Genomic DNA, 22,596 nt, shown 5'->3' on the forward strand with positions numbered 1-22,596 from the left:
TAACTCCCAAAACAGTTTAAAGTTGTTTCAGGCACTCCCATAAGAAAGTTCTGGGCGACAGATGGCCAACAAAGTGTCTCATATAATTCATTACTTTGTGGTGTCCATGAAGGGCACTGGGAGTGCAGACAATAACCAAACTTTTGAACTCATCCATGCGTGATAGCATTTTGGGAATACTGCGGCGATATAATTAATTCATGCCAATTAAAAGTGTGATTGCTGAACTTGCTTTGTACCCCGCTGTCCTTTGAATATGTGAACTCGTTTTGAGCGTGCTGTGGGATTATACAAAAACTGTGACCTTGACGGCAAGGCTTGAAACTCCTCCATAGCACACATGCTTTACACACAGACATACTCCTACCTCTGAAAGGGCAAGCTGTCCTCCTCCTGCTCCTGTAAGCCCTCTAGAACATACCGATATGCCTCAAAGTAGGCAGTGGTCTCAATCATCAGGAACAATTGCCCTTTCTGTGTAGATAGAGATATCATGAGTTTAGTTCTTTGTATATCCATTTTAGATAAAACCATAAATTCCCCCTCCCTGCACCTATCCTGCATCTTAGGAACAGAACAGTTTTGGTGAGGTTTTGATTCGACTTTTGTTTGTGGTGCTATACAGTTACAGTGAGTATTTTTTCCACCTAATTTACATTAGTGAGAGTAGACTAAATTTTCGAAACACCTGACCGTTTTTTAACTAAATGTACCGAAATAAACTGGCACCACTAAGCACTTTTCAGTTGTAGATTTTGTAGCTTAGGTGTCTGAAATTAGACTGTAAGATCAAATTTCCTTAGCAACTGTGTGCATGCTGCGCTTATCAACAGCGGTTGAACACAGATTACTGCCACACCTGAATACTGGCCAGCTTGATTCTGCTTTCTTCAGTAAAGGTAATCTGGACCTGTCCCCTCTGCAGGCCATTGGGATCTCGATCTGACACTGTAGCAAACAATAGGCTCTCAAAATTATCACACGACAGGCAGACCAGGGAACCATAGAGCAGCCTCTTCGAGTTCTGCCAGCGCACAAACTGTAGGATAGATGAGGAAAGTACTGTCAATATACAACCATTTTCCATTCAGTAAGCAAAATACCAGTGTATCTCTTAAATGATATGCTTGATTGTATAATGACATATGAACACTAAATGTAACATCTAAATCCATCCAGAGGCTAACCTTAAGTGGCTGAATGTCAAACTGAACTATGTAGGCAAGTCCAGTCGACGTGCACTTGGGCACCATCAGTTTTGTGTCAAAATACACTCTGATATCATCAAAGCGCTTCGTCTTCATTGACTTATCACTTCCTCCTTCCCTTCCCATTTGGTTCCGAAGCAATTGCTGGATCCCCTCACGGAGTGGCCGTACAAAGTCCTCTCTCAGCAGCCGGAAGTGTGTGTCAAGGTAGAGGTGGGTGTTTGTATAGCGCTGAGAGGTGAGGTTGGGTCTAAGGAAGGGCCTGTGGTCCTGGTGGAACTCTTCAGGAGTTGGGTAGATGGGTATGGTCCTGAAGTTTTGTTGCTCTTCTTCACCTGAGTTAGAAAGAGTGGGAGTTTCAGTTACATATCTATAAAACTCTTTTTCTGGTTAACTGTGAAGTGTTGGTTCCAGGGCAGGATATCAAAATGTTTAAAAGCATTTCACTAGAGATGTCTGCAAGTGGCCATTACCTGGGTTATTGGGTCCAGTGGGTAGGAGGGCATAAGTGTCTCTGTCTGAGCGCAGGGTACCCTCCCTGGATCTCTCCTGGAGGTGTCTGATCAGACCCTGAACACCCTCCACACTCTCCTCCATTTGATGCTGGATGTCCACTCCTGACGCCCTCAGGCTGTTGATGGAGGCCTGGAGCAGTGTCAGCAGCAAACTCACTGCCTGGACAGAACTAGCAGGGAAGATGCTGAGGACCTAATAACCAGATATCGAGAATAATTAGTTCATGTATATTAGCTTCTTTGCTACAAGAGGCATGGAAGTTCTACAAGAACACAAACTGATAAATAAAAGTTTGAACATTGTTGGTTATTTCACATGAGAGATTTGTGAAATTGTCAAAGACAACTCAATTATTCAACAACTTTAATTTTCTTGTATTCCTTCATTTATCCTTTAGCTGAATTTACTAACGTATTGGGTTTTTTGATCATTCCTTCCTCTGTTTACCTCTGACAGAATAGCCAGGATGTTTTCCAGATGTCGTGGGTATTGTTCCCTGCGGACGGGGTTGAACTCTGACTCCATGCCCACCAGATAGTGGGGCAGGATGGTGCGGAAGAACCCTGAATCTTTTATGATGCCAGCCAGGTGCTGCAGGGTGCCCCGGTCTGTCCGTGATTTGAATGCTTTACTCAGCACCAGGGAGAGGAGTTCCACAAGGTCTGGTCTCATTGTTGTCCCACTCAGGATATCTTGTAGGGCAGGGTTACAGGACAGGGTGATGGCCACTACAGATGGGTCTTTTCCAGAGAGTTCTTCCATTGCTTTAAAGCCCAGCCCATGACCCCGTGGTGCCCCGGCTCTGCCTGTAGAATTTGATCTCCCTCCATTCCTCCCCTGTCTGTCTCCCACAGCATCTCTTCTCTCACCCCCTCTGCCTCCTCTTCTGTCCACACTATGTCCTCCTCTCATTTCACCAATTTCTGCTGGACCCCTCCTCTCTCCTTCTCTTTCAGCTGCACCTTGCTCTCCAATTCTTCGTGGCTCATCTCTCTCTACTCCTCCTCCTCCATTTCCACCTCTCCCCCTCCCTCCTCCTCTCTGTCTGGCTCCTCCTCCCTGTCTTCCACCACCTCTTTCACCCTCTCTTCCTTGGTGTGTGCTTCCCCCTCTTCCTCTGCCTCTCCCACGCATCCCTTCCCCTCCTCCTCCATCTGTCTCCTCCCTTTCAGCTTGACTTCGCCCATGACTTTGTGCTCTTCTTCTGACCCCTGTTCCCCTCACCCTGTCTCCCTGTGCACCTCCTTGTCTTCTCCCTCTGCCTCCTCCTCTAGCATTTTCATTTTGGCCAGTATCAGTACCTGGGAGAAAAAACAACATTCATATACTAACAAATACTTTGCTAGATTTGTACTTGATTGCCTCTCATCCTGTATAATTACCATTATTAGCTCCTCTTCTCCCCATTATTAAAGTCAGTCTTTCCATGGTCTCGCATGTGGTAGCTTTTGAAATTTAGGTTGGTGACACTGATGATTTTTGAGAGGCATAAAATGATAAGGTGAAAGTGAAAACAACACATTTTGAGCATGATTACACAGCAATTTGAAGGATGCATAATTTATGTAGCCTATAAATCCAGAAAAACTCATTAGAAGTGGTTATACTTTCACTGCACTGTGTTCTATTCATACTTCTCACTCTTGTCAGTCTGATTTACAAGGTCACAGCACAGGAGTGTTGGAGTCAGATAAGGGAGGATGAGGATAAGGAGTGATCTCACTGTTTATACCTTCTGAGGAAAAAGAAGCAACCATTGTGTCTGCTTGCCTGTCTCTTCATTCTCACGAGAAAAATTTTACTTTGTGTGGTGTGCATTTGAATGGAATAGTTGCAAGCTTCATTTGAACTATTCTGTAAGTTTTGAAAGTTGAAATGTGTGACATTTTTTTAATTAAAACGCATACTATTCCAACACTTGTTGAGAGTGTACTTCGCTTGCATTTGCAATGACTTTACCCATACGAAGGGAGTGCCCTCTACTGGATGCACGAAGGACTTGCATAATATCTAGTGTAGGTTTCCTTTCGACGGAAATCGGAAAGGAGCTTTTCGTTGTGGTTGCATGACATATTTTAACGGATCCTCTCAAATACCCTGAGGCTTTACATGTAGCCTACTTACCCAACAGGCTAGACTGTTAAAAGCCTTTTGTTTATTCTAATTCCTCTTGTTCTGTAGCCTACTCCGCAATGATTCTATACATTTATTATGCGGACATGTTTTGTCATTATTATTATCAGTCAGGATCTTTACTCTCGGTCCTAAATTTCATTCACATTTCATAATAACACAACCAGCTGTCTCTACCTTCCTTCTCCCCAACCGCGACATAAAGAAAGAAATAACTTACCACAACTGAAATCCACTCAATATCACCAACAACATCAAAGCTTGTAAAAGGAAGCAGGCCCGTGCTGTTATTATTACAGCATCTATCCAGCTCAGTCGGGAGTTTCAGCCTCAGCTTCCCCCGCTGCTCACACTGCCTGGTGCAGGAACCTGCTATTTAAATGCTCCGTCATTTTCGTTTTCGTTTCATCAGAACACACCACACCTCAGCAGCAAAGGCAGCATGTATTTCTTTATGACTCAGAGTCACGAGAATAACACCTATGCACACAACAAATTATTTCAGTTTTTATTCAGTAGCCTATCTATGGCTATTCATTAGCAGCCCACAGCGAGAGTGGCAGGATACAGATACAGGTCTGGCTCGGTGGAACAAGTATTCCGATATTTTACTTAATACTACAGTGGTAAAATACTCCATTACAAATAAAATCCATGCATTCAAAGTATTTGATTTTGAAGTAAAACTTTGCAGCATTATCAGCAAAAAGTAATTGAAGTATTAAAGTAGCCTATAGGCCTAATGGCTCCAATCATAATAGCAAACATGGGCAATTGTTGAATTAGGTTATTATTACTGATACATGAATGTGTTTCATTTAACGTGCATTCAGTGTTATTCTAGCCTATTTATTGCTGTCAAATAAAGCAAATGTAAGTCAAAAATACAGTATTTCCCTCTGGAATGTAGTAGAGTGGAAGATGTCCAATTAAGTAGGGAAAACAATGCAAATACTCAATTAAGGTAAATGAGTAACGTTAAATTAGCCCAACGCAGTATATTTCCCCATTGGAAATAGCATATGCCTAACAAATCAATCCATCAATCGACCAAACAATTATCAAACCATCTATCTACCAATCAAATACATAAAGTAATAAATATTATCACTTTTATCATATTATCATCATTATTATTGTTTAATCGACAACACAGCAAGGGACACCTCCCTCCATCACCACGACCCTACGTCATCATGCCGTCTGAGCGGGGAGGCTAGCTAAAGCTGATCTATTCTATTGGTCGCTTCCGTCAGTGTAAACATGTAGCCGCATTGAGCGGTGTTTCATGATTGTTGACCCGTGTGTCAGTGATCCGAATAATGATGGCTGTGTTGCTGAAGAAAATATCTTCGGAACCAGAGCAGCGTTGTTCTAGCCTGATAACAAACGTTAGCTTTAACTTGGCTAACACTGAATAGCTAACTTGGATAGCTAACGTTATCGGGCCGTGTGTTGTATGGAGGCTAACCTCGCTAATTAGACAGCTAGCTTGTCAAACAAAAGAAGATGGCTAAAAATATTATCTGACAAGGGCACACAAAGAAGTGGAGGGAAAAAATGAAGAACTCTAGAAGTGTTGGTGCTACGTCCCCTGTGAATGGGAAAAAAGGTAACGTTAACGGTGAGTTAAAGCTAAGTTAACGTTAGCTTTCTTCAATGTGGGTAAGTTGATCAAATGTTTGGGGTATTTCAGCTGCTTGTTTTTAATGCCCAAAACGTGATCGCTTGTGTCTGTTACTGGAGCTGGCCAACTAATTTACGTCCTCCATAACCTCAGCAAATGTGTTAGCTGCTTGAAAAATGAACGCGTTCTTTTGCAAGATAAAAGTAAACACAGGTTAACTTCTAGCTAGCAGCAGTTAAACAGGCGTTTTGTCTCTCAGATTGGGACACCAGACGGAAGAGGAAAATTTTGGACATCACGCAGGCCCTTAGTGTGATTCCAGTGGATGTGGCAGCTTTGAGGAGGATGGCTATCAGTGAAGGAGGACTGCTGACTGATGAGATACGGTGTCAAGTCTGGCCTCGGCTTCTCAACGTCCCCCCTCACATCTTCGATCAAGAGCCAGGTATTATGTTAGCCAACGTTACATTTATGCACAAATAGATGTCAACTACATTGGCCATCGCACATACTATTCCTTTCCCACTATTCATGACAGAGTCCTAGCAGGTGCAAGCTGTCCCACATACAGTATTTGACTAGGGTAAGTTATGGTAATGCTGATGCTCACATCTTTTGTCCAGAAAAAGTAGAGCGGGAGAATAACAAGGACTACAACCAGGTGTTGTTGGATGTCCAGCGCTCACTGCGGAGGTTCCCACCAGGTGAGTAGAACCCTTACCTGTTCAGAGAAGTGTTTCATGAAGCCCTGCTGTGTGTAGGTTCCTCCAGAAAAACTGATACACCCACAACTGAACACACCAGCACAACCAAACTGTGGTGGACCAGTCCTGAGCACCAAATTCTCTGGACTGGTCTGCTTTGCTTTCTTTGTTGATATATACTGAACAAAATTATAAACTCAACACTTTTGTTTTTGCCCCTATTCATCATGAGCTGAACTCAAAGACCAAATACTTTCTCTATGTACACAAAAGGTCTATTTCTTTCAAGTATTGTTCACAAATCTGTCAAAATCAGTGTTAGTGAGCTCTTCTCCTTTGCTGAGATAATCCATCCACCTCACAGGTGTGGCTTAGGCTGGCCACAATAAAAAGCCACTCGACACCATCCACCACCCACCTATGAGGTGGATGGATTATCTCGGCAAAGGAGAAGTGCTCACTAACACAGATATGTGAACAATGAGAGAAATAGACCTTTTGTGTACATAAAGTCTTTGGTCTTTGAGTTCAGCTTATGATGTATTGATGTATTTATTCAGCTGTAACCTGACGGAACAAAATGCTGTTGGCAATAGGTTAACTGAAGATGAAAATATTAATTGAACAGATTAGACATAGTTTAGGCTATAGCCTACTCATGGACCTGTGATTGTGGAGTCACAGTCCCACTCAGTAGGTTAGCCTATTAATGATTTTTTTGCAGTCGAAAATGTGTCTAGGTTCAAACTGACTGTGAATGAATAAAATCTTGCTCATTTCGTATTTTATGAAATACTATCAAACCCCATTCAGACTATGCAGCTAGTAATGAAAAACTCACTTTTTAACTATATTTCTTTGTTTCAGCTCACTCAAAAATAGTCACATTATCTCCAGTATGATAAATACGATAAGAATGTTCCAATCAGTGCGACTACAATATGAAAGATTGTAGGGCGGCTGTGGCTCAGGAGGTTGAGCGGGTTGGCCGTTAATCAGAAGGTCGGCGGTTCAATCCCTGGCTCCCCCTGGCCTGGAATTGCCCCTGGCGGCTATTCCGCCAGTGTATGAGTGAGTGTGAATGTTAGTTTCCGTTTGAGCACTTAGGCTCAGTGTATGAATGTCGAAAAGACTAGAAAGGCGCTATGCAAGTACGGAGCATTTACATTTTGTACAGATTAGTTTAAACAGTGATTACTGCAGTAATGTAGCTCACAGTAAGTGTTTTTGTGCAACTGTTGCCAACCTGACAGCTGCCTTAATGTCCAGAGTGTTATAAAGAAAGGACAGTGGAGCTTATAGATTTTATTCTATGCTGAGGATAAATCCACGATGTCCAGAGATAAGTCTCTGTCCATACATCAATGACAGATTGATCATAAAAGTCTCTGTACCAGGTCTGGAAGGTGTCTGAGCGACACATTTATTGTTGAGGAGTGTTACTGCAGCTGTAAATACAGAGAAAGTCAAGGATGAATGTTTACTGAAATCCCAGAGAAGTTTAGCAAGGCCCTCATCAGTTTCTGCCTTTGATCCTCTCAATACGCTCACCTTCCGGTTTGTGTTATGTCTGGGTAAGGGACTTTGCAAACATCCAGATTGTTCACGTCACTGAGTTGTATAATACAATAAGCACTGTCTCTGCATTGGTCAGTAATACACCAGTATAAGTTTGCATGAACCAAATATAACCAAATTGGTTATGAAAAAGTTTATTGCTGCTGATGGATTGAAGTTAATGTACAGACATACCCAAAGCTTATTTAAACTAACACCTGTATTTTATTTTGTGTGGACTTGTACAGGAATGCCAGATGAGCAGAGGGAGGGTCTCCAGGAAGAGCTAATTGACATCATCCTCGTAGTTCTGAAACGTAATCCCCAGCTGCACTACTACCAAGGATACCATGACATTGTTGTCACCTTCTTATTGGTCCTTGGAGAGCGCCGTGCAACTGCTCTTGTGGAAAAGCTCTCAACACATCACCTCAGGTGTTTAGTGTGTGTGTGTGTGTGTGTGTATGTATGTATGTGTAGGGGTGTGTGTGTGTATATGTATATGTGTGTGTGTGTGTGTGTGTGTGTATATATATATATATATATATATATATATGATACATTTACAGCAACTTTACCTGTTTTTTCAGGTTTTCTTTGTCATGTGTCCACATGTCAGAATAAAAAATATCCTTTCCCTCCCTGCCTTCCTCCTTCAACAGTGGTTGAAGGAGGCTCTAAAAATGTTCTCCGTTTTGTCCTCTTTTTTTCAGGGACTTCATGGATCCTACCATGGACAACACAAAACACATTCTTAATTATTTGATGCCCATCATTGAGAGGGTCAACCCTGATGTGCATGACTTCATGCAACAGTAAGACTCTACTGTTTTAGTCCAAATCAAATGATTTTCTGTCTTTATTAGATGTTACCTATAAGACACGAAACTTTGCAAAAAGAAAAATCCATCCTCTCATTATATCCAGTGTGAACATAATTTGCAAGTTAAGGCAGCTTTTCATAAAGGTGGAACGTTAAGAATTTTAAAAGGCTCATAGCCAGCACAGATTTCCTTATGGTTAGGAAATGTAATACCATTTACACCGATCACCCGTAACGGTATGATCACCTGCCTAATACAAGCTTTGACATTTCAAGCCACATGCTAAATGAAAAACAGTTTCTAAGAATTATAGCATGTTGAGACATCCAACATGCTACATCAGAATTGAAGGATGTATTAATGAGTAGCATTTCTTCTTCAAAGTAGTTTCAAACATAAAGGTTAATGTTACACCTCGGCTTGCTCACATCAAAAGATATTTTGTTGTAAGTGAAGGAAGGGTGACTGATTACAGCATACTGATCCTGTCATGATGGCTCGAGTTGCATCTGTAAAGGCTTTATAACACAGGACATTAAGTAGTTTGCTTGGAGGGCTATCATGACTGATACCTTTTTATATGTTTCAGTTCAGATCCCATAGCATAACTTCCATTTTTAATCATTCCTGAGCCTGAGTGCCATACATTGTCCTCAAACTGGAGCATGACCCCACATTACAGTTTTTGTGTGCTGATGTAAGTTGATCTCTGTCATGTGTTGATTGATTCTTAGGGCTGAGGTGGGTACAGTCTTTGCTCTTAGTTGGTTGATCACCTGGTTTGGCCACGTTCTGTCAGACTTCCGCCATGTTGTCCGGTTGTATGACTTCTTCCTGGCCTGCCATCCATTGATGCCCATCTACTTTGCTGCTGTGGTGAGTTTCCTATAATCAGCACTCATAGTTTGTTGCATTTCAGATGGACTGATTAAGAAACGTATCTTTCATGTACAGTACATGAACTAAGTCTACTCAGTCAATTATAGGCAAGAACATTTGTATGAGCTACATTTGTTGAGTTACTAGTTATCAGTTACCAGTTGAGGTGAGAGATTTCCTTTTTATTTCAAGGCTTTGCATACACATCGCATTAGTATTTTCACTGTGCAAGAATCCTTTGTGGCTTAAGGCTATATTGTCTGTTTTTACTGTTTAGGGCTGCAACTAACAACTATTTTGACTGTCGAATAATCTATTGATTATTTAAATCAATAATCGACTATTCGAATTATGAATTGCGCAATTATTCAGTGCCTCTTATTTAGCTAGCAGCTTTTAAATTTGGCTTGAGGTTGTTTTAGGCATGTGCTAATTAACAATACTGACAATAAAATGAATACTGCATTCAAAAGTAAATATTTTAATAAATGTTTCTGTTGTAACAAAAAAAATGTCATGGACCAAACAGGTTTCTACAGTAAGAAATACCCGTGTGCAATGGTGTGCATTGCACGCTCCTGTGCAGCTGGTTGTTAACAAGGCATATAACTTATCTAGAGACAGAGTAGCTTATCGCCAGTACTGCCACAATATTTTTGTACAAAGAAAGGAATAACTTAATGTAGTGGATTTTCCGAATTTACAAAAGGGAACAAATAATTAAGAATTTGTTGTAGACAACTTTTCACAAAGTTTATAAAGTTAATCGTTATAAACAATTTATAAACGTGCAGGTTTGGACCACAGAGGTCAGATCTCAGTGAGGATAACAAGAATGCACTGAAACTTCCGGGGGCAAGTTCAGTTGCAACACATTTTGCACTGGTTATAATACCGGGTAACTTATCCAGATACAGATTGCATTTTAATACACAGTTTCACAACACTGTTACTTGTTCCCCAAAGGTCAAGTTCAAATGAGATGAAACAAACCCATGAATTGTTCAGATTAATTTGAATGCAACCCACAGTGATGCTTTGCAAATGTTGCAATTCACAACCTTTATGGCTGAGTGAAATGCTCTCACACTTTTGGAGGTTTTAGGTCGTATTGACCTTAATAGCGTCACTAATGTTGCTAACTTTATTGTTCAGTAAGTGGGTGATTTTTGTCGACAGTGTAGGTTGATAAAATGTGATGACACCGTAGCCACTCCAGCATTTACAAAGGTAAAGGCAGATATAAGGTGTTCTGTTGTTTTTTTGATTGTTGATTGAGCAGTTGACCCATTACTATCCATGGCTGATTGGTCTATCCCCACACAATCAAGTCACTGCAGCTGTATTATACCATGACAACAAATCAATTTTGGCTAACCTGATCATCTCAGTCATGTCCTTTCATCTCTGAAAGGATAAAAGCCTGTTCAGTCACCAATGTGCAGTTACAAATGTGTCCCCATGTGTTATTGCTACTTGTGTTGCAGATCGTACTGTACAGAGAGGAGGAAGTTTTGGAGTGTGAATGCGATATGGCCATGGTTCATCACCTGCTATCTCAGATTCCCCAGGACCTGCCATATGAGACACTCATCAGCCGTGCAGGAGACCTCTTTGTCCAGTTCCCTCCATCTGAACTGGCTAGAGAGGCTGCCTCACATGAAAGGTAGTTAACTCCTTAGGGGTTTCCACCTTACCGTTACTGACGCTACCTGCCTTAGTGGTAGGAATGTTTAGTTTTTCTGCTTCTACATCTGCACTCTATTGTTATATAAATAGTAAAATGTTCATATTTCACTTTCTTGTGCTTCTCAACAACTCCAGTAAGTCACCGTTCTTTCATTTACACTTTGCTTTTCTGTCTTTCTCTGTCTCTTCATGTCTCTTTTACTCCTAAGCATGGCAAGCTCTACCTTTAAGGACTTTGACCTTGCGTCCACTCAACAGCGACCAGACTCTGTTCTCCGACGCCGACGCAGACAGAAACAGGCTGCGCTGGAGAGCACAGCAGCAAACACTGTAGTGGCCCAACCTTCAGCAGCACGCCGCTTTGTTCGACTGGCTGTCATGGGTCTGACGGTGGCTTTAGGGGCAGCAGCTCTCGCTGTGGTCAATACTGCCCTGGAGTGGGCCCCCAAACTGGACTTGTTTCCTTGAAATGCTCCTCTTTTACCCCTACGTTCTAACCTATCTGTCCTTGACTGAATCTAGCTGGTGGGTCTGTTTCCAAGAACCCTTTAATTAATTAAACCACAAACCCTGCAGTCGATAACACTGTCACTGAGTGAACATTGAGTGTTCTCTCTAAACGGAACGTTAACGCTCCTCTCTCGCCTCCTAGGATGTCTTAACATCCTATGAAGGCCCCAGCTGAAGGTCCTTTAAAAGTACCTGAAGAGTGCACACCAGTGTAACAGCAACAACTGCTGGTGTTCTGAAATGAAGAATCCACCCTGTTATAATGGAGGGACTGTAATTCTAAGAACTATTACTGACGGTGTCATTATTAAAGTTTATTTATATATGGTATTAGGATAATCTGATATTGATTTATGCTCACATAAGAGATTTGTGCTTGGTGAACTCACTACACTTGAAACTGCTGCCAATTAAGTGTGTGTGTGTGTGTGTGCGCGCGCGCGCGTGTGTGTGTGTGTGTGTGTGTGTTCGCAAACCTATTTGTTATGTATTTGATACCTGGACAGAGACCAAATAGAGGATTGTTAGAACCCTCTTTTTGTATAATGTACTGTGTTTAATTTATAGGTATGTAAGCAGCTGTGTAAAGATATGATCATGACACACAGGCACCTTTTAAGGTCACAATTTTATTATGTTTGTCACTTTAATTTGTTTGAATACGCCTTTTTGGTCAAGACCGTTCTGGGGCCGAGTGTCTTTAAAACATGTCAGCAGTTGACACCCTTGACTACACATTTGAATTCAGGTTCATAGTTGGGTCTGCTACTAAACTTATCTTATTGGTGTTATCAAAGTAAGTGTATTGTAACCTGCGTGAGATGTAATTTATTTGTATCTCAAAAATCTTGAATTTGAGGATGAGGTCCCAGAATGGAGTACAGGAAGTAAATAAATCAGCCATATCGAAATAGTTTAACTAGAGCTTTCCAGTTGCATTTTCACCTAATTATTTAGTTGCACAACCTAAAAAATGTGTCTGTTTCATAGCCTCAAATGACCAGAGTATATTTTCTGCGTCACATTTCCTGGAGTAGATTATTAAATCTCTCTGTGTAGTTTATCAGCACACTCACTCACTGCCTGGTCACAGAAAATATCAAAGCTGGGATAAATAGCAAGTAAAACCAATTGGACACTGTAGTCCATGTGTTGGCACAGTTTGAGACCCAGTTTGCTCTGGCTGCATTAGTTTTGTGAAATTATTTTCATAGACACTTTCCAGAAAAAAAAACAGTGGTTGAAATGCTAACACTAACACAAATGTCAAATTAATGCTAACTTACACACACATTAGTTAGGTTGGATTGCTTTGAGTGTAGCATTTCCATTTAACAGGCAGTTCAGCTCATTTTCATTCGGTCACATATTTAAAGTAGTAGGGGCTTGCTCAGGTTACAGTGAATAACCGCAGAATACCATCACCTGAATAGCCTAAACTCTTATCAGAAAATACATAGCAAGTAGGTTGTCAGAGCACTTCATTCTAAGGTAGTTAATTTGAGTTGTCTGTAATATTTTATGTGTTTTGCTCATCAGAAGAATTCGAGGTCACTTACATTTTACGGCACAACAACCAGTCAACTAAAAACTTCTCACTTGAGTTGAGCGCATTGAGTGCCACGTTGAGAGAAGTTGTTCTTGCTGTGTTAGGAACCGAAAATTAAGGTTGATTGGTTTCTTGCCTTTGTAGTGAACCACTGATTCAGCTGGTGAGGGATCTACAAAATGATCTGAAAATGAAGGTGACCTGGAATGTGTCCAAGGACGCTTAGAGGTGCCTGAGAGTATAGTTTTTCGGCAGTATTGTAATGCACCATGTATCTGCACTCAGTGGTTTTTATTTCTTTTCATTGCACTAAATGATTTATCTGCCTTTTGTTTATTTTCTTACATTGAATCTGTCATACTAATGTAAAGATGTACAAGAGAATGCTAATAAACTAGAGTGAAACTGTTAAGACGCATTTGTTTGGACTAGGGATGGGGATCAAAATTTCTCAAAACCCGAAAATCATTAAGGTTCGAGCTTATCGAGACTTGCTGGCTATGATGTAACGTTATGTCTCGAGTGTCAAATGTGATTTAAACGCAATAGATAAGAAAATCATCAGGTTGCAGTCTCTGCCTGCTCTCAGTCGGCTCCTACACACACGCCTCTGCAGCAGAGCGAGAGGCTGCGCCGTCGCGGTGGAATACGGTGAGGGTTAAGCTAAGTTAAATATGTTTATTTATCGCAAGTGATATGTCATGTCAATATATAACGTTATCACACATTGAATATTTTCCTCATACCGTGCAGGCCTACCTCATGCCCGTTGGGTCTGGTCTTACCAAATAACCATCACTAAATAATAATAAAGTATCGATAGTTGTATTGATAAAGAATCGGATCGGTAAGCAGTCTCAATAAAAATTAACCCCATCCTTAGTTTGGACACAGTTACTCATGGCATAAACTAATTCCTATGTACCTGATAACATGTAAACTGTCAATTTTACATTTCCTTAAAAACTGCTTTCTAATGGTAGATTTGCCATTTACAGACACTTAAACAGGAAGGCTCATCACTACATTGACTAAACTTTATTCAGACTGAACTATTCGTTGTCAGGCTTATATTACCATCTTTAGCTATTATGCTTTGGAGTTAAGGCATGTCACTTTAAAAAACACCCAAGTGAAACCCACCAAACTTCATAGTTACAAGACATAAACAAAATTGAATGTTTCTGTACATAGGTTAATATAGTTATTAAGACATAAAGATAAAATCTTGAATACCTGAATAATCCAGCATTTGTCCATAACAACATATTTCATCCTGATACTAAGTTATTAAGTGCATCAGAGCAGCTTGGTTGAGCACATTCATTCAATGTAAACACTTAAAACATCCTTCACCACAGTCTGATTAGTCGACTGAAAGAAAACCTATTGCTGTCATAATTCTTATAACATTTATCATTTTGGTCACTTATCAAGCTAAAACAACAAACATTTAAAGGATATAAAACACTTTAGTTCTGGTGTTTGATGATCAGTCTAGATGATCATTTGGGAAAACAAACCATTAAAAGATGCGGTAAACGATTCTAATCAAATAGAATTATTTTTGTCAAATTCGGCGGATCTCTCCTCACGGCCGCTCGCTGTCCGTTATGTGTGTGCACTGAACATCTGGTGTTTCTACACAGACCTGACTCTCTAAATGGGAAACAAAGTGGCTCGGACTGATCGACACAACACTATCCAGCAGTTCCAACCATGATTTGTGCATCAGGTAACGTTAGATGACTTGCCCACTGACATTCAGCTTTCTTTCTAGTTCTCCAAGACATGCTGTTTTAGCAGGAAAGTTGTACCACCGTCTGGATCTGGTGTGTTGACTCTGGGGCTATCTCGTCCTCTTTGCATGTTAGCTTTGCACCAGAAACTTTAGTAACAGTTTGCTAACCTACAACTTTGCTAACATTAGCTACTTTATTTGTTATATATCATGGTATTTGTCATGGTCTGGAATTTCTCCAAATCGCTTACTCCACTTTTAATCATTCATAAATTATGAAGTTATTGTCAGTTCTAGTTAATGAGTTGTAGCCGTACTACACACGGGAAGAACAATTCCATATTCATGTAATTGTTAGCTTTTGAGTGACATTTTTATTTACTGTATTTTATTTATTTTTTTAATGGTCTTTGATCAATTACTCATTACTTAAGTAAACACTTATAATTGCTGGCTCATCAAAATGCATTAAAGTAGTAGCCAGAGGTCAAACCATATATTAAGCATTAATTCGTCATATTTGTATCATTATAACACTGACAGTAATTATCCTTGGCTGCAGAGATGTACAATAGCTGGCAGGTTGTATATCTTGTGTATATCATATTTTTGTAGATGTGTCTCAGTGACTATACCATTGAAACCAAGACTAAAACTGAGTAAAATAAATCGAAAGAACACATTAATATAGCCAGCATTAAGCTAGCAGCATATGCAATGACTGAGGTCTGCGTTTCTTCAGACAGTGCAAGCGCTTGCAGCTGTGTATGTGTGTTCATTAGTGTGCTTGCCTCAGTGGCAATTTTGGCAGTTGGGATGGCAAGGCTGATTATTCACTCTGCATTTACAGCCCCCAGATATGTCGCCGCTGCCCTGTAAAATACGACAAAAGGAGAAGGTTATATGCACAGCTCAAACACATGAGCTAACTTTCCTGAATACTGAACAAACACTGAAAAACTGTTTTGTAAGTGAATGTTTTTACATTTGGTCCCCAGCGAGCTTGTTTGGTGACCCAGCAGATTTCTGTCCTGCACATCAAACAGCAGATCCAATCACAACCATCTTTTTTCTGGACAATGATGTCACACCGCGGACATTTCATGGCCTCTCCATTCTGTAGCAGGTTCTGTATTGAAATTCAGTAAAATGAAAATGTAAAGTAGCCATAGGGAGACATGCCCAAAAATACAACTACAATCAACAGAGAATGAACACTGAATAATGTTGCATTTTGCCTGATGGTGATTTTAAAAAAGTACACAAAACAGCAACATTACACAGTAACATAATACCGGTCATCCATCGAACTCAAAAATAATATGCTGATCTTGTATCATGGGACAACCAACTGGTCACTTTTCTTTAAGTCTAAGAAAACATGGACCAAACTGAAGGAATCAGTGTGAATTAAGAACACAAACCCTGAGATTTTAAAATGGATATTAAAATATCAAAGCATACAACTAACTAAGCCAGTGTCTGTGCCAGGACACTTAGAAAACACATTTTTTAAACATTATTTGGACAGGATTGGAAGTCGAAATAACTGCAGATTGTAGGAAGGAAAACATCCCTCAAATGGACTTACGAACCTTACTTAAGAGCACTTAAAACAAATGTACATGAAACAGACACTCCACCAGCCCTCCCAGTTTGTAAACAAAGGACTATCTTAGAAGCAAATGCAGTGCACACTCCAATACTGTTTTATTCATGATTCATTGTAAAATATTTACAGGCCATTAGACAAGATTAAATAAATGAATGCTCTATGCGATCTCTTATAAATTGTAAAATATTAACATGTCATTTTTACCAGTGTTTTAGTTGACTGCTACAGGATATAAAAAAGAAACTTCCCGTATTGGTTTATGGCATACTGGGTAGTGCACTGGTTCAGAATTGTAGTGATGCACAGCAAGTCTTGTTTTCTTTTGCTTATGTATAACAAGGCTGATACTGTTACAAATGTGTTTCTCTATCCACACTGATCCACAAGCAATAAGGAGCACACAACTGTTTATTGTCAAACCGCATCAGAAGTGCAATAGACTGCAAAGCTCTGCACTCCTGTGCCACATCATCACAGAATAACACAGGCTGACCTACCTCTAGCATCTGCTTAGTTTGCTGAGCCGCCTGGTCGTTCTCTGCTCGGATGCGCAGGTCATCCTGGTAGTCCTTACAATTCATGCCATTATGGATTGCCTGCAAACACAACAACTTTGTTTGGTGCTTCTGTTATTACTACACTGTAAGAAATTGTAAGTCAGTTAGAACAGTGAATGTCAGAAAACTACCCTGCAGAGAATGCAGTTGGTTTCATCGCAGAGTTCACAGTGGAACTCATTGACTTCATCCTCGTAGATGCACCACCCTCGACAGTTCGGAGTCTGACAGTGGAAGCTGTGCTCCGAGCGGCTTTCTGCAATGCTCAGACGCAACTCCAGAAACCGCTGGTGCTCCTCTTCTGTGAGCAGCTGTAACCAAGATCATATAATGGTAACAGAGAGAGAGTAAGAGTATACATTATGTGGGTTTTTTATCTTTATTAAAATGTGCCGATTTGACATTTGAGTAAATCTCCCCACCTGCACTGACTGGCTTGCCATTTACTGTAGTTGAAATCATTCTACTTTACTTGAACAGATGTTCTTAAATAATTAAGATTAAAAATGTGCTGTTAAGCCACATGTTTCTCTGAGGATGACGGAAACTGCATGCTTAACTTTTATTTAGGGCTGCCTCAGACTTACTATTTTCCTAGCCGATTAGTAGTCATTAGCTCAAGCTACTAGTCAACTTGTCGTCGACCCAGAGTCAAAGTCCTGATCAGAGCTGCCGTAAATCACCTCTGTACTGTATTCCCTGTTGTCAAATGTGCCCTCTGTGACTTCCTTAAAAGAGAAAAGTTCTGTGCAACAATCCCCTAATGATAAGGCGCAACTCCCAAATGGAGTTTGAGAGTTGTTTTTTTGCGACTAACTGACCTAAACTCTTAAGTTATTAGGCGGCAGACTTACTTCTATTGCACATCATTTTACTTTCTTTCTTACATTTTATAGCCAGGTTTGAAGAAGAAGTTTCAGAAACCATTTGTTTATTTTTTTTATTAGACCGACATGGCAGCGCAGACATACGTCCACAGTGAAATGTCTTATTACATCAGGCCTACGCTGTCAAAGGCTAATATGCTAATTTTCCCTTTTCTGTGATCATTGTCTACTGCAACAACTGAAATGAAAATCTGGTCACAGTTGTAACACGTCTGGATTCTTATTATTTTTTATATGTTATTATTTCTCTATCAACTTTAAGATTGTGATTTCTTGACTGCCCATGCTGAAAGTTTCCTGTTCTCCAGCCTTACACTTACCGCTTGGATCTCTCTGTCCAGTAGCTTGCTCTCACATTTGTCAGGACAGGACACCTCAGCATCTTGACTGTTCACTATTGTCCCTTTTAGACACTCCCTGAACAAGGACACACACACAAACATAATAAAAATACATGAACATTTACATTAAATACTAACATTTGCACAATTTGGGGATAATGACATTTGTGTGGCCACTGTAGACATTTAGAAAGCAGACAGAATACTTTTATCACATCAACAACATAGGACAACGCTACAAAATTGTTTCCTGCTCTCAGACCTGCAGAAAGTGTGTAGACACTCCCTGAGCACGACGCCCTCTTCTGGCAGCAGGGTAGAGAAGCAGATGGGACAGTCTGTCTCTGTGGTATTGAGGATAAGGTTCTGGTCTTCTGTTGCCAACAAGTACAGGTAGTTCCTCTCTCGTTCCTCCTTCTGAGCCTTCATCAACCAGAAATGGAGGGACGCCGTCACATTAAAGAGATTCATCACAAATTGTCATGACCCGTTATCAACATCATCATCCCGCGTTTCCAGAAAATGGAAAGTGAAACAGCAGAATACTGTTGGAAACAAATAGTTTCCAAGAGCCTCAGGACAGTTTTTTTGGACTCTACTCTGTGGTGGTGGTGTTGGTGTTGGTGTTATGTTTACTTCACATACTTCAATCTATTTGGCTGTATAGGTTATCAGTGTAGATTGTATGTGTAATGTAATTGTTCTGCATTTATCACGCATATAATTTACATTTACTCATTTGACGCTTTTATCCAAAGTGACTCACATTTGAGAAACAACATACAATCATCAACAAAGCATCAAATACAGCACGAGATCTACAACTGACAACACATACTAGTAAGAGCAGCAATAAATACTAGTAAGAGCAATAAATACTAGTAAGAGCTAATAGCACATATTGCATCAATGGGGTAAATACCTAGGGAAAGAAGGGAGAGTTAACAAAAAAGTGTAATGAATACATGACAACTGTAAGGGGATAGAAGAGGAGGAGCACAGGAAGTGCATGTTAGAGGTTAGGAGTTAGAGGTGTTACTATTGAACACCCTCTTCTGTACAAGAGAGCGACGATACATACGACGATACATACGACGAACATTAAGAGCACTTAGCTCACCACAGAAGTTTTTTACTTTACAAAATTAGTACGTGCATTATTGTTTTTTTGATGAATGAAGAAACTGAAAAAACAAAGAACTACGCAAACATTTGACACTATGTCACAATATCTGCAAATTGCAAAAACAGAATGACAACATCACATAGCTTCAAAATTGGAATATAATCAAAATGTGTCACAGAACCAAATGTACTAAACACTCAGTGGACCTGTGCAATCTAATGTAATCCAATACACCTGTTCTGCTACAAAGTCCACTTTTATGATGCCTACAAAGTTCCTTTTTCATACTGTCATAGACGTGTTCAATTATATGTTTTAGCACTGAGGTTATACAGTAGTTACTCATGATGTCATACTGGACTGGACTACTGAGAGGGGTTTCAATATTCTAAACCTAGTGAATAGGGAGGACAAAACATTAGAAACACCTCTTAGTATTATGCCATCCAGTACTACAACCTCAATAATAATGAACATTTTACTGAGTTTCCGGCAATATCAACAAAAACTGAAAATTATAGAAATTCACAACGTTAGAACTTAAGGCTGAGCTATCGTATTGAATTGCAATGGATAGTACAGGTGTACCAGGTGTAATGTGGCCACTGAGTGTATACATACTTTCAAGTTTTTTCAAAAACAAAAAGGTGACTCCCGCTAAGATGTCAGCTGCACTGTGTTGCAGGTCTATATTGCCTCACACAACAACCATAATGTTTAATAAGTTAGATCAAAGGGTTAGGTCAAATTTAGATTTCAGGACTCCTAGTTGCCTGCTTTTTAATGAACAGTACCGTTACCTGTTCATACTGCAACATGGCCAGTTGTTCCTGCTGAATTCGGAGAACCTCCTCCTGGTCTGGCTGGTAGATGTTAGGCACCTCATAATCCTCTGGCCTGTCCCCTCCACACATCTCACAGCCTGGACGCGTTGGTTTATTCACGAACGTACACATAGCACAGGCCCAGCCCAACTACACACAAACACAGATATATGATAGGCTTGCACAGAACCAGGACAAGCACTATGTTGACAGTCTTCCAGGCATAATGTTAAATGCATAGCCTGTTTTCTGACCTGAGGTTTAGGAAGCACAGCAGGTTTAGTCCTAGTTGGGGGTTTAGGAAGAAGAGGAGGAGGAGGAGCTTGTTCAGTGTCTGGCGGAGGAGCTGTCTTCTCACCACCACCTCCGCCCAGCCCTCTGGGTAAAAGCTGCATAGACTCCATGGACTCCACAATGCCTAAGAATAGATTATCATTCAATAAAACTATTTTAACTGTTGAGATTATTTGTTGATTAAACCTGTAATCAAGGTGAGACTAATTCGTAAGTATCCATAAGTATTTCCTAAATGGGTTGTTATTCCTTCCAAAAACTCAAAAATATTAAATAGGCACCGTTACAAAAAATAATAATTTAACAGATTAACTGACAAAGAATACAACTATTGTTAGCAGCCATGATGTGTGTGTGTGTTTGTTACTGACCCTCTATGCGTTGTTGCTCCTGGTCCAGTTTGTGTTGCTGCCGTGTGAGATGAGCAGCATGGGCGGAGAGGATGAACAGGAACGCCTTGTCTCCACTCTGACGGACACCGTGGCTGTACAACGTCTCCCGGTCCTGAGCCAGCCGCTTCCCTATCACCCAGCGCTGCAGCGTGGGGGAGAACCCAAAGTCGTGGCTGATCTGTGCACATAAAATGATGGATAAGACAGATCATTCAACAGAATTTTGACTTCACATTTATGTTGATTTTTTTTAATGAATTAAACTTGAATGAACTTGTAATCATGACAGAACAGGAAACGTGTGCACTGTACCTGTGCCAGTGTTCATGTACATGCATTTAAATAAAGCCACACACACACTAAATCTGTAAATTACATTTCGTACTATAAATTAAATTCAAAATATAAAACTTTGAGGACAATAACAGAGGCCCATTGACCTACTACCACATACTATAGTATACTGTTATGGATATTAAAGTAATAGAAAATTGTGCTAGATCATCTGCAGTTAATGTTGCAACATCAGTACCTTTTCTTTAAGTTGTGCAATTGTCATGTCACAAGAGACCACAATGGTTACTGGGATGTAGGTATCTGACTGACCATCCTCCACTCCAACCCACAACCTATAGAGAAAACAAAACAACCACCGTTGTCCTCATTTTTTGTTTCTGCTTATTGCATAATAATCACATAATCACACATCAAACACCACACACTTTTGTTTTTTTCTTGCTAACATACTTCATTCTCACACATTACATAATCCAGATTCAAGACATAACTCACTTCAGAAATAAACACTGCCCTACAAAAGAGGGAAATTCTTCCCCATGGGCAACAAGTTTACGGTTCTCTGTTTTATGGCTAAAACAAGTTAGTCACACATAGATACAGTGACATCCACAGTCCCCACCTTATGGAGTCCTGAGGGTAGGCCTGACTGTTGATGCTGACAGACACTGGAACATAGAGTTGTGACAGTTTCTGGCACAGCCTGACTGCTTCCTGCCCGTCCCCGCTGCTGAGGGCTTCACTCAGAGAGAGGGCCAGTTCCTCTGCTGCACAAGGAGCAAGGGAAGAGTTCCTAACCTCACGTGATTACTATCAACCTCACTATCAACACATTTGATTTCTGCTTACTGATGGCTGTTAGTAGCACTGGATGGCACCGTTTGTGGTGTTAGTTAATGAAAGCAATGATCCACATTCACTATCATATGATAAAATTCAATGTTGAAAACAGTAAAATACCTATATAAAACATTATTTTCACTGGGACATTTAGTCAATTAAGAGTGTGTGTGTGTGTGTGTGTTTGCGGGGAGGTCTCATATGGGTCGGATATGTGTCGTGAAACCGGGTTAGTTCGCTCACAAACAAACAAAATCGAAACTAAGTCGAGCAGCTCACCTTCTTTCAAATTGACTCCCGGTGTAACTTCAGAAGCCATAATTACACCTGAAACGGCAGGTAACACAAAATGTATCAGGCCAACATTGCAGTTATGACAAAACAGAGCTGCCAATAAAAGACATGTTGACAGTTACGTAGGCTATAACCAGGTCGCGTCGCTGCAGTCCTGTCTGCATCCAACAGACACGTCCTCGATTCGGCTTA

At 40.4% G+C, this 22,596-nt stretch overlaps 3 protein-coding genes across 8 annotated transcripts in view; 1 reads left to right on the top strand and 2 right to left on the bottom strand.

Moving 5' to 3' along the window:
• Window positions 1–4,191, bottom strand: part of znfx1 (zinc finger, NFX1-type containing 1) — a 17,210-nt gene extending 13,019 nt beyond the window's left edge. For 2 of the 4 annotated variants that reach the window (XM_046028465.1, XM_046028464.1), the window contains exons 1-2: window positions 2,172–2,698; window positions 1,682–1,916 (exon numbers count right to left, since the gene is read on the bottom strand). In XM_046028465.1, the coding sequence (XP_045884421.1) occupies window positions 1,682–1,916; window positions 2,172–2,636 (700 nt within the window). In that variant the 5' untranslated portion in view covers window positions 2,637–2,698. Of the gene's footprint in view, window positions 1–367; window positions 475–859; window positions 1,040–1,187; window positions 1,544–1,681; window positions 1,917–2,171; window positions 3,026–3,106; window positions 3,194–4,077 lie in introns of those variants that run through there. The other 2 variants (XM_046028467.1, XM_046028466.1) reach the window with 2 other exon arrangements.
• Window positions 4,192–5,049: 858 nt separating this feature from the next.
• tbc1d20 (TBC1 domain family, member 20) lies at window positions 5,050–13,608 on the top strand. Of its 2 annotated transcripts, none has more exons than XM_046028628.1 (8): window positions 5,050–5,481; window positions 5,744–5,929; window positions 6,108–6,188; window positions 7,994–8,180; window positions 8,459–8,560; window positions 9,304–9,445; window positions 10,936–11,114; window positions 11,347–13,608. In XM_046028628.1, exons 1-8 carry the CDS (start codon window positions 5,418–5,420, stop codon window positions 11,603–11,605), a joined length of 1,200 nt encoding a protein of 399 aa, XP_045884584.1. In that variant the 5' UTR covers window positions 5,050–5,417; the 3' UTR covers window positions 11,606–13,608. The 2 variants fall into 2 exon arrangements, with proteins under 2 accessions (XP_045884584.1, XP_045884585.1); XM_046028629.1 differs by having other exon boundaries at window positions 5,050–5,469.
• A 611-nt stretch (window positions 13,609–14,219) lies between these two features.
• Window positions 14,220–22,589, bottom strand: LOC123956406 (ranBP-type and C3HC4-type zinc finger-containing protein 1-like). Of its 2 annotated transcripts, none has more exons than XM_046028575.1 (13): window positions 22,539–22,589; window positions 22,390–22,437; window positions 21,893–22,037; window positions 21,506–21,602; window positions 20,953–21,151; window positions 20,542–20,705; window positions 20,264–20,437; window positions 18,600–18,760; window positions 18,317–18,413; window positions 17,241–17,420; window positions 17,050–17,148; window positions 15,923–16,066; window positions 14,220–15,810 (listed from the first exon to the last, which is right to left on the bottom strand). In XM_046028575.1, the coding sequence occupies exons 2-13, from the start codon at window positions 22,427–22,429 to the stop codon at window positions 15,730–15,732; spliced, it is 1,581 nt and encodes a 526-aa protein (XP_045884531.1). In that variant the 5' UTR covers window positions 22,430–22,437; window positions 22,539–22,589; the 3' UTR covers window positions 14,220–15,729. The 2 variants fall into 2 exon arrangements, with proteins under 2 accessions (XP_045884531.1, XP_045884532.1); XM_046028576.1 differs by having other exon boundaries at window positions 22,527–22,587.
• Window positions 22,590–22,596: the final 7 nt, after the last annotated feature.

The sequence above is a fragment of the Micropterus dolomieu genome, linkage group LG18, assembly GCF_021292245.1.
Source record: "Micropterus dolomieu isolate WLL.071019.BEF.003 ecotype Adirondacks linkage group LG18, ASM2129224v1, whole genome shotgun sequence".
In the NCBI taxonomy this organism is placed as follows: domain Eukaryota; kingdom Metazoa; phylum Chordata; class Actinopteri; order Centrarchiformes; family Centrarchidae; genus Micropterus; species Micropterus dolomieu.

Coding starts and splice junctions, on each gene's coding strand:
- tbc1d20 (XM_046028628.1), top strand. CDS start 5,418: ATGAAGAACTCTAGAAGTGTTGGTGCTACGTCCCCTGTGAATGGGAAA. Junction 5,482..5,743: donor GAAAAAAGGTAACGTTAACG/GTGAGTTAAAGC, acceptor TTTGTCTCTCAG/ATTGGGACACCAGACGGAAG. Junction 8,181..8,458: donor CTCTCAACACATCACCTCAG/GTGTTTAGTGTG, acceptor TCTTTTTTTCAG/GGACTTCATGGATCCTACCA.
- LOC123956406 (XM_046028575.1), bottom strand. CDS start 22,429: ATGGCTTCTGAAGTTACACCGGGAGTCAATTTGAAAGAAG. Junction 20,706..20,952: donor GGAGCAACAACGCATAGAGG/GTCAGTAACAAA, acceptor ATCTATTCTTAG/GCATTGTGGAGTCCATGGAG. Junction 16,067..17,049: donor AAACTAAGCAGATGCTAGAG/GTAGGTCAGCCT, acceptor ATTTCAATACAG/AACCTGCTACAGAATGGAGA.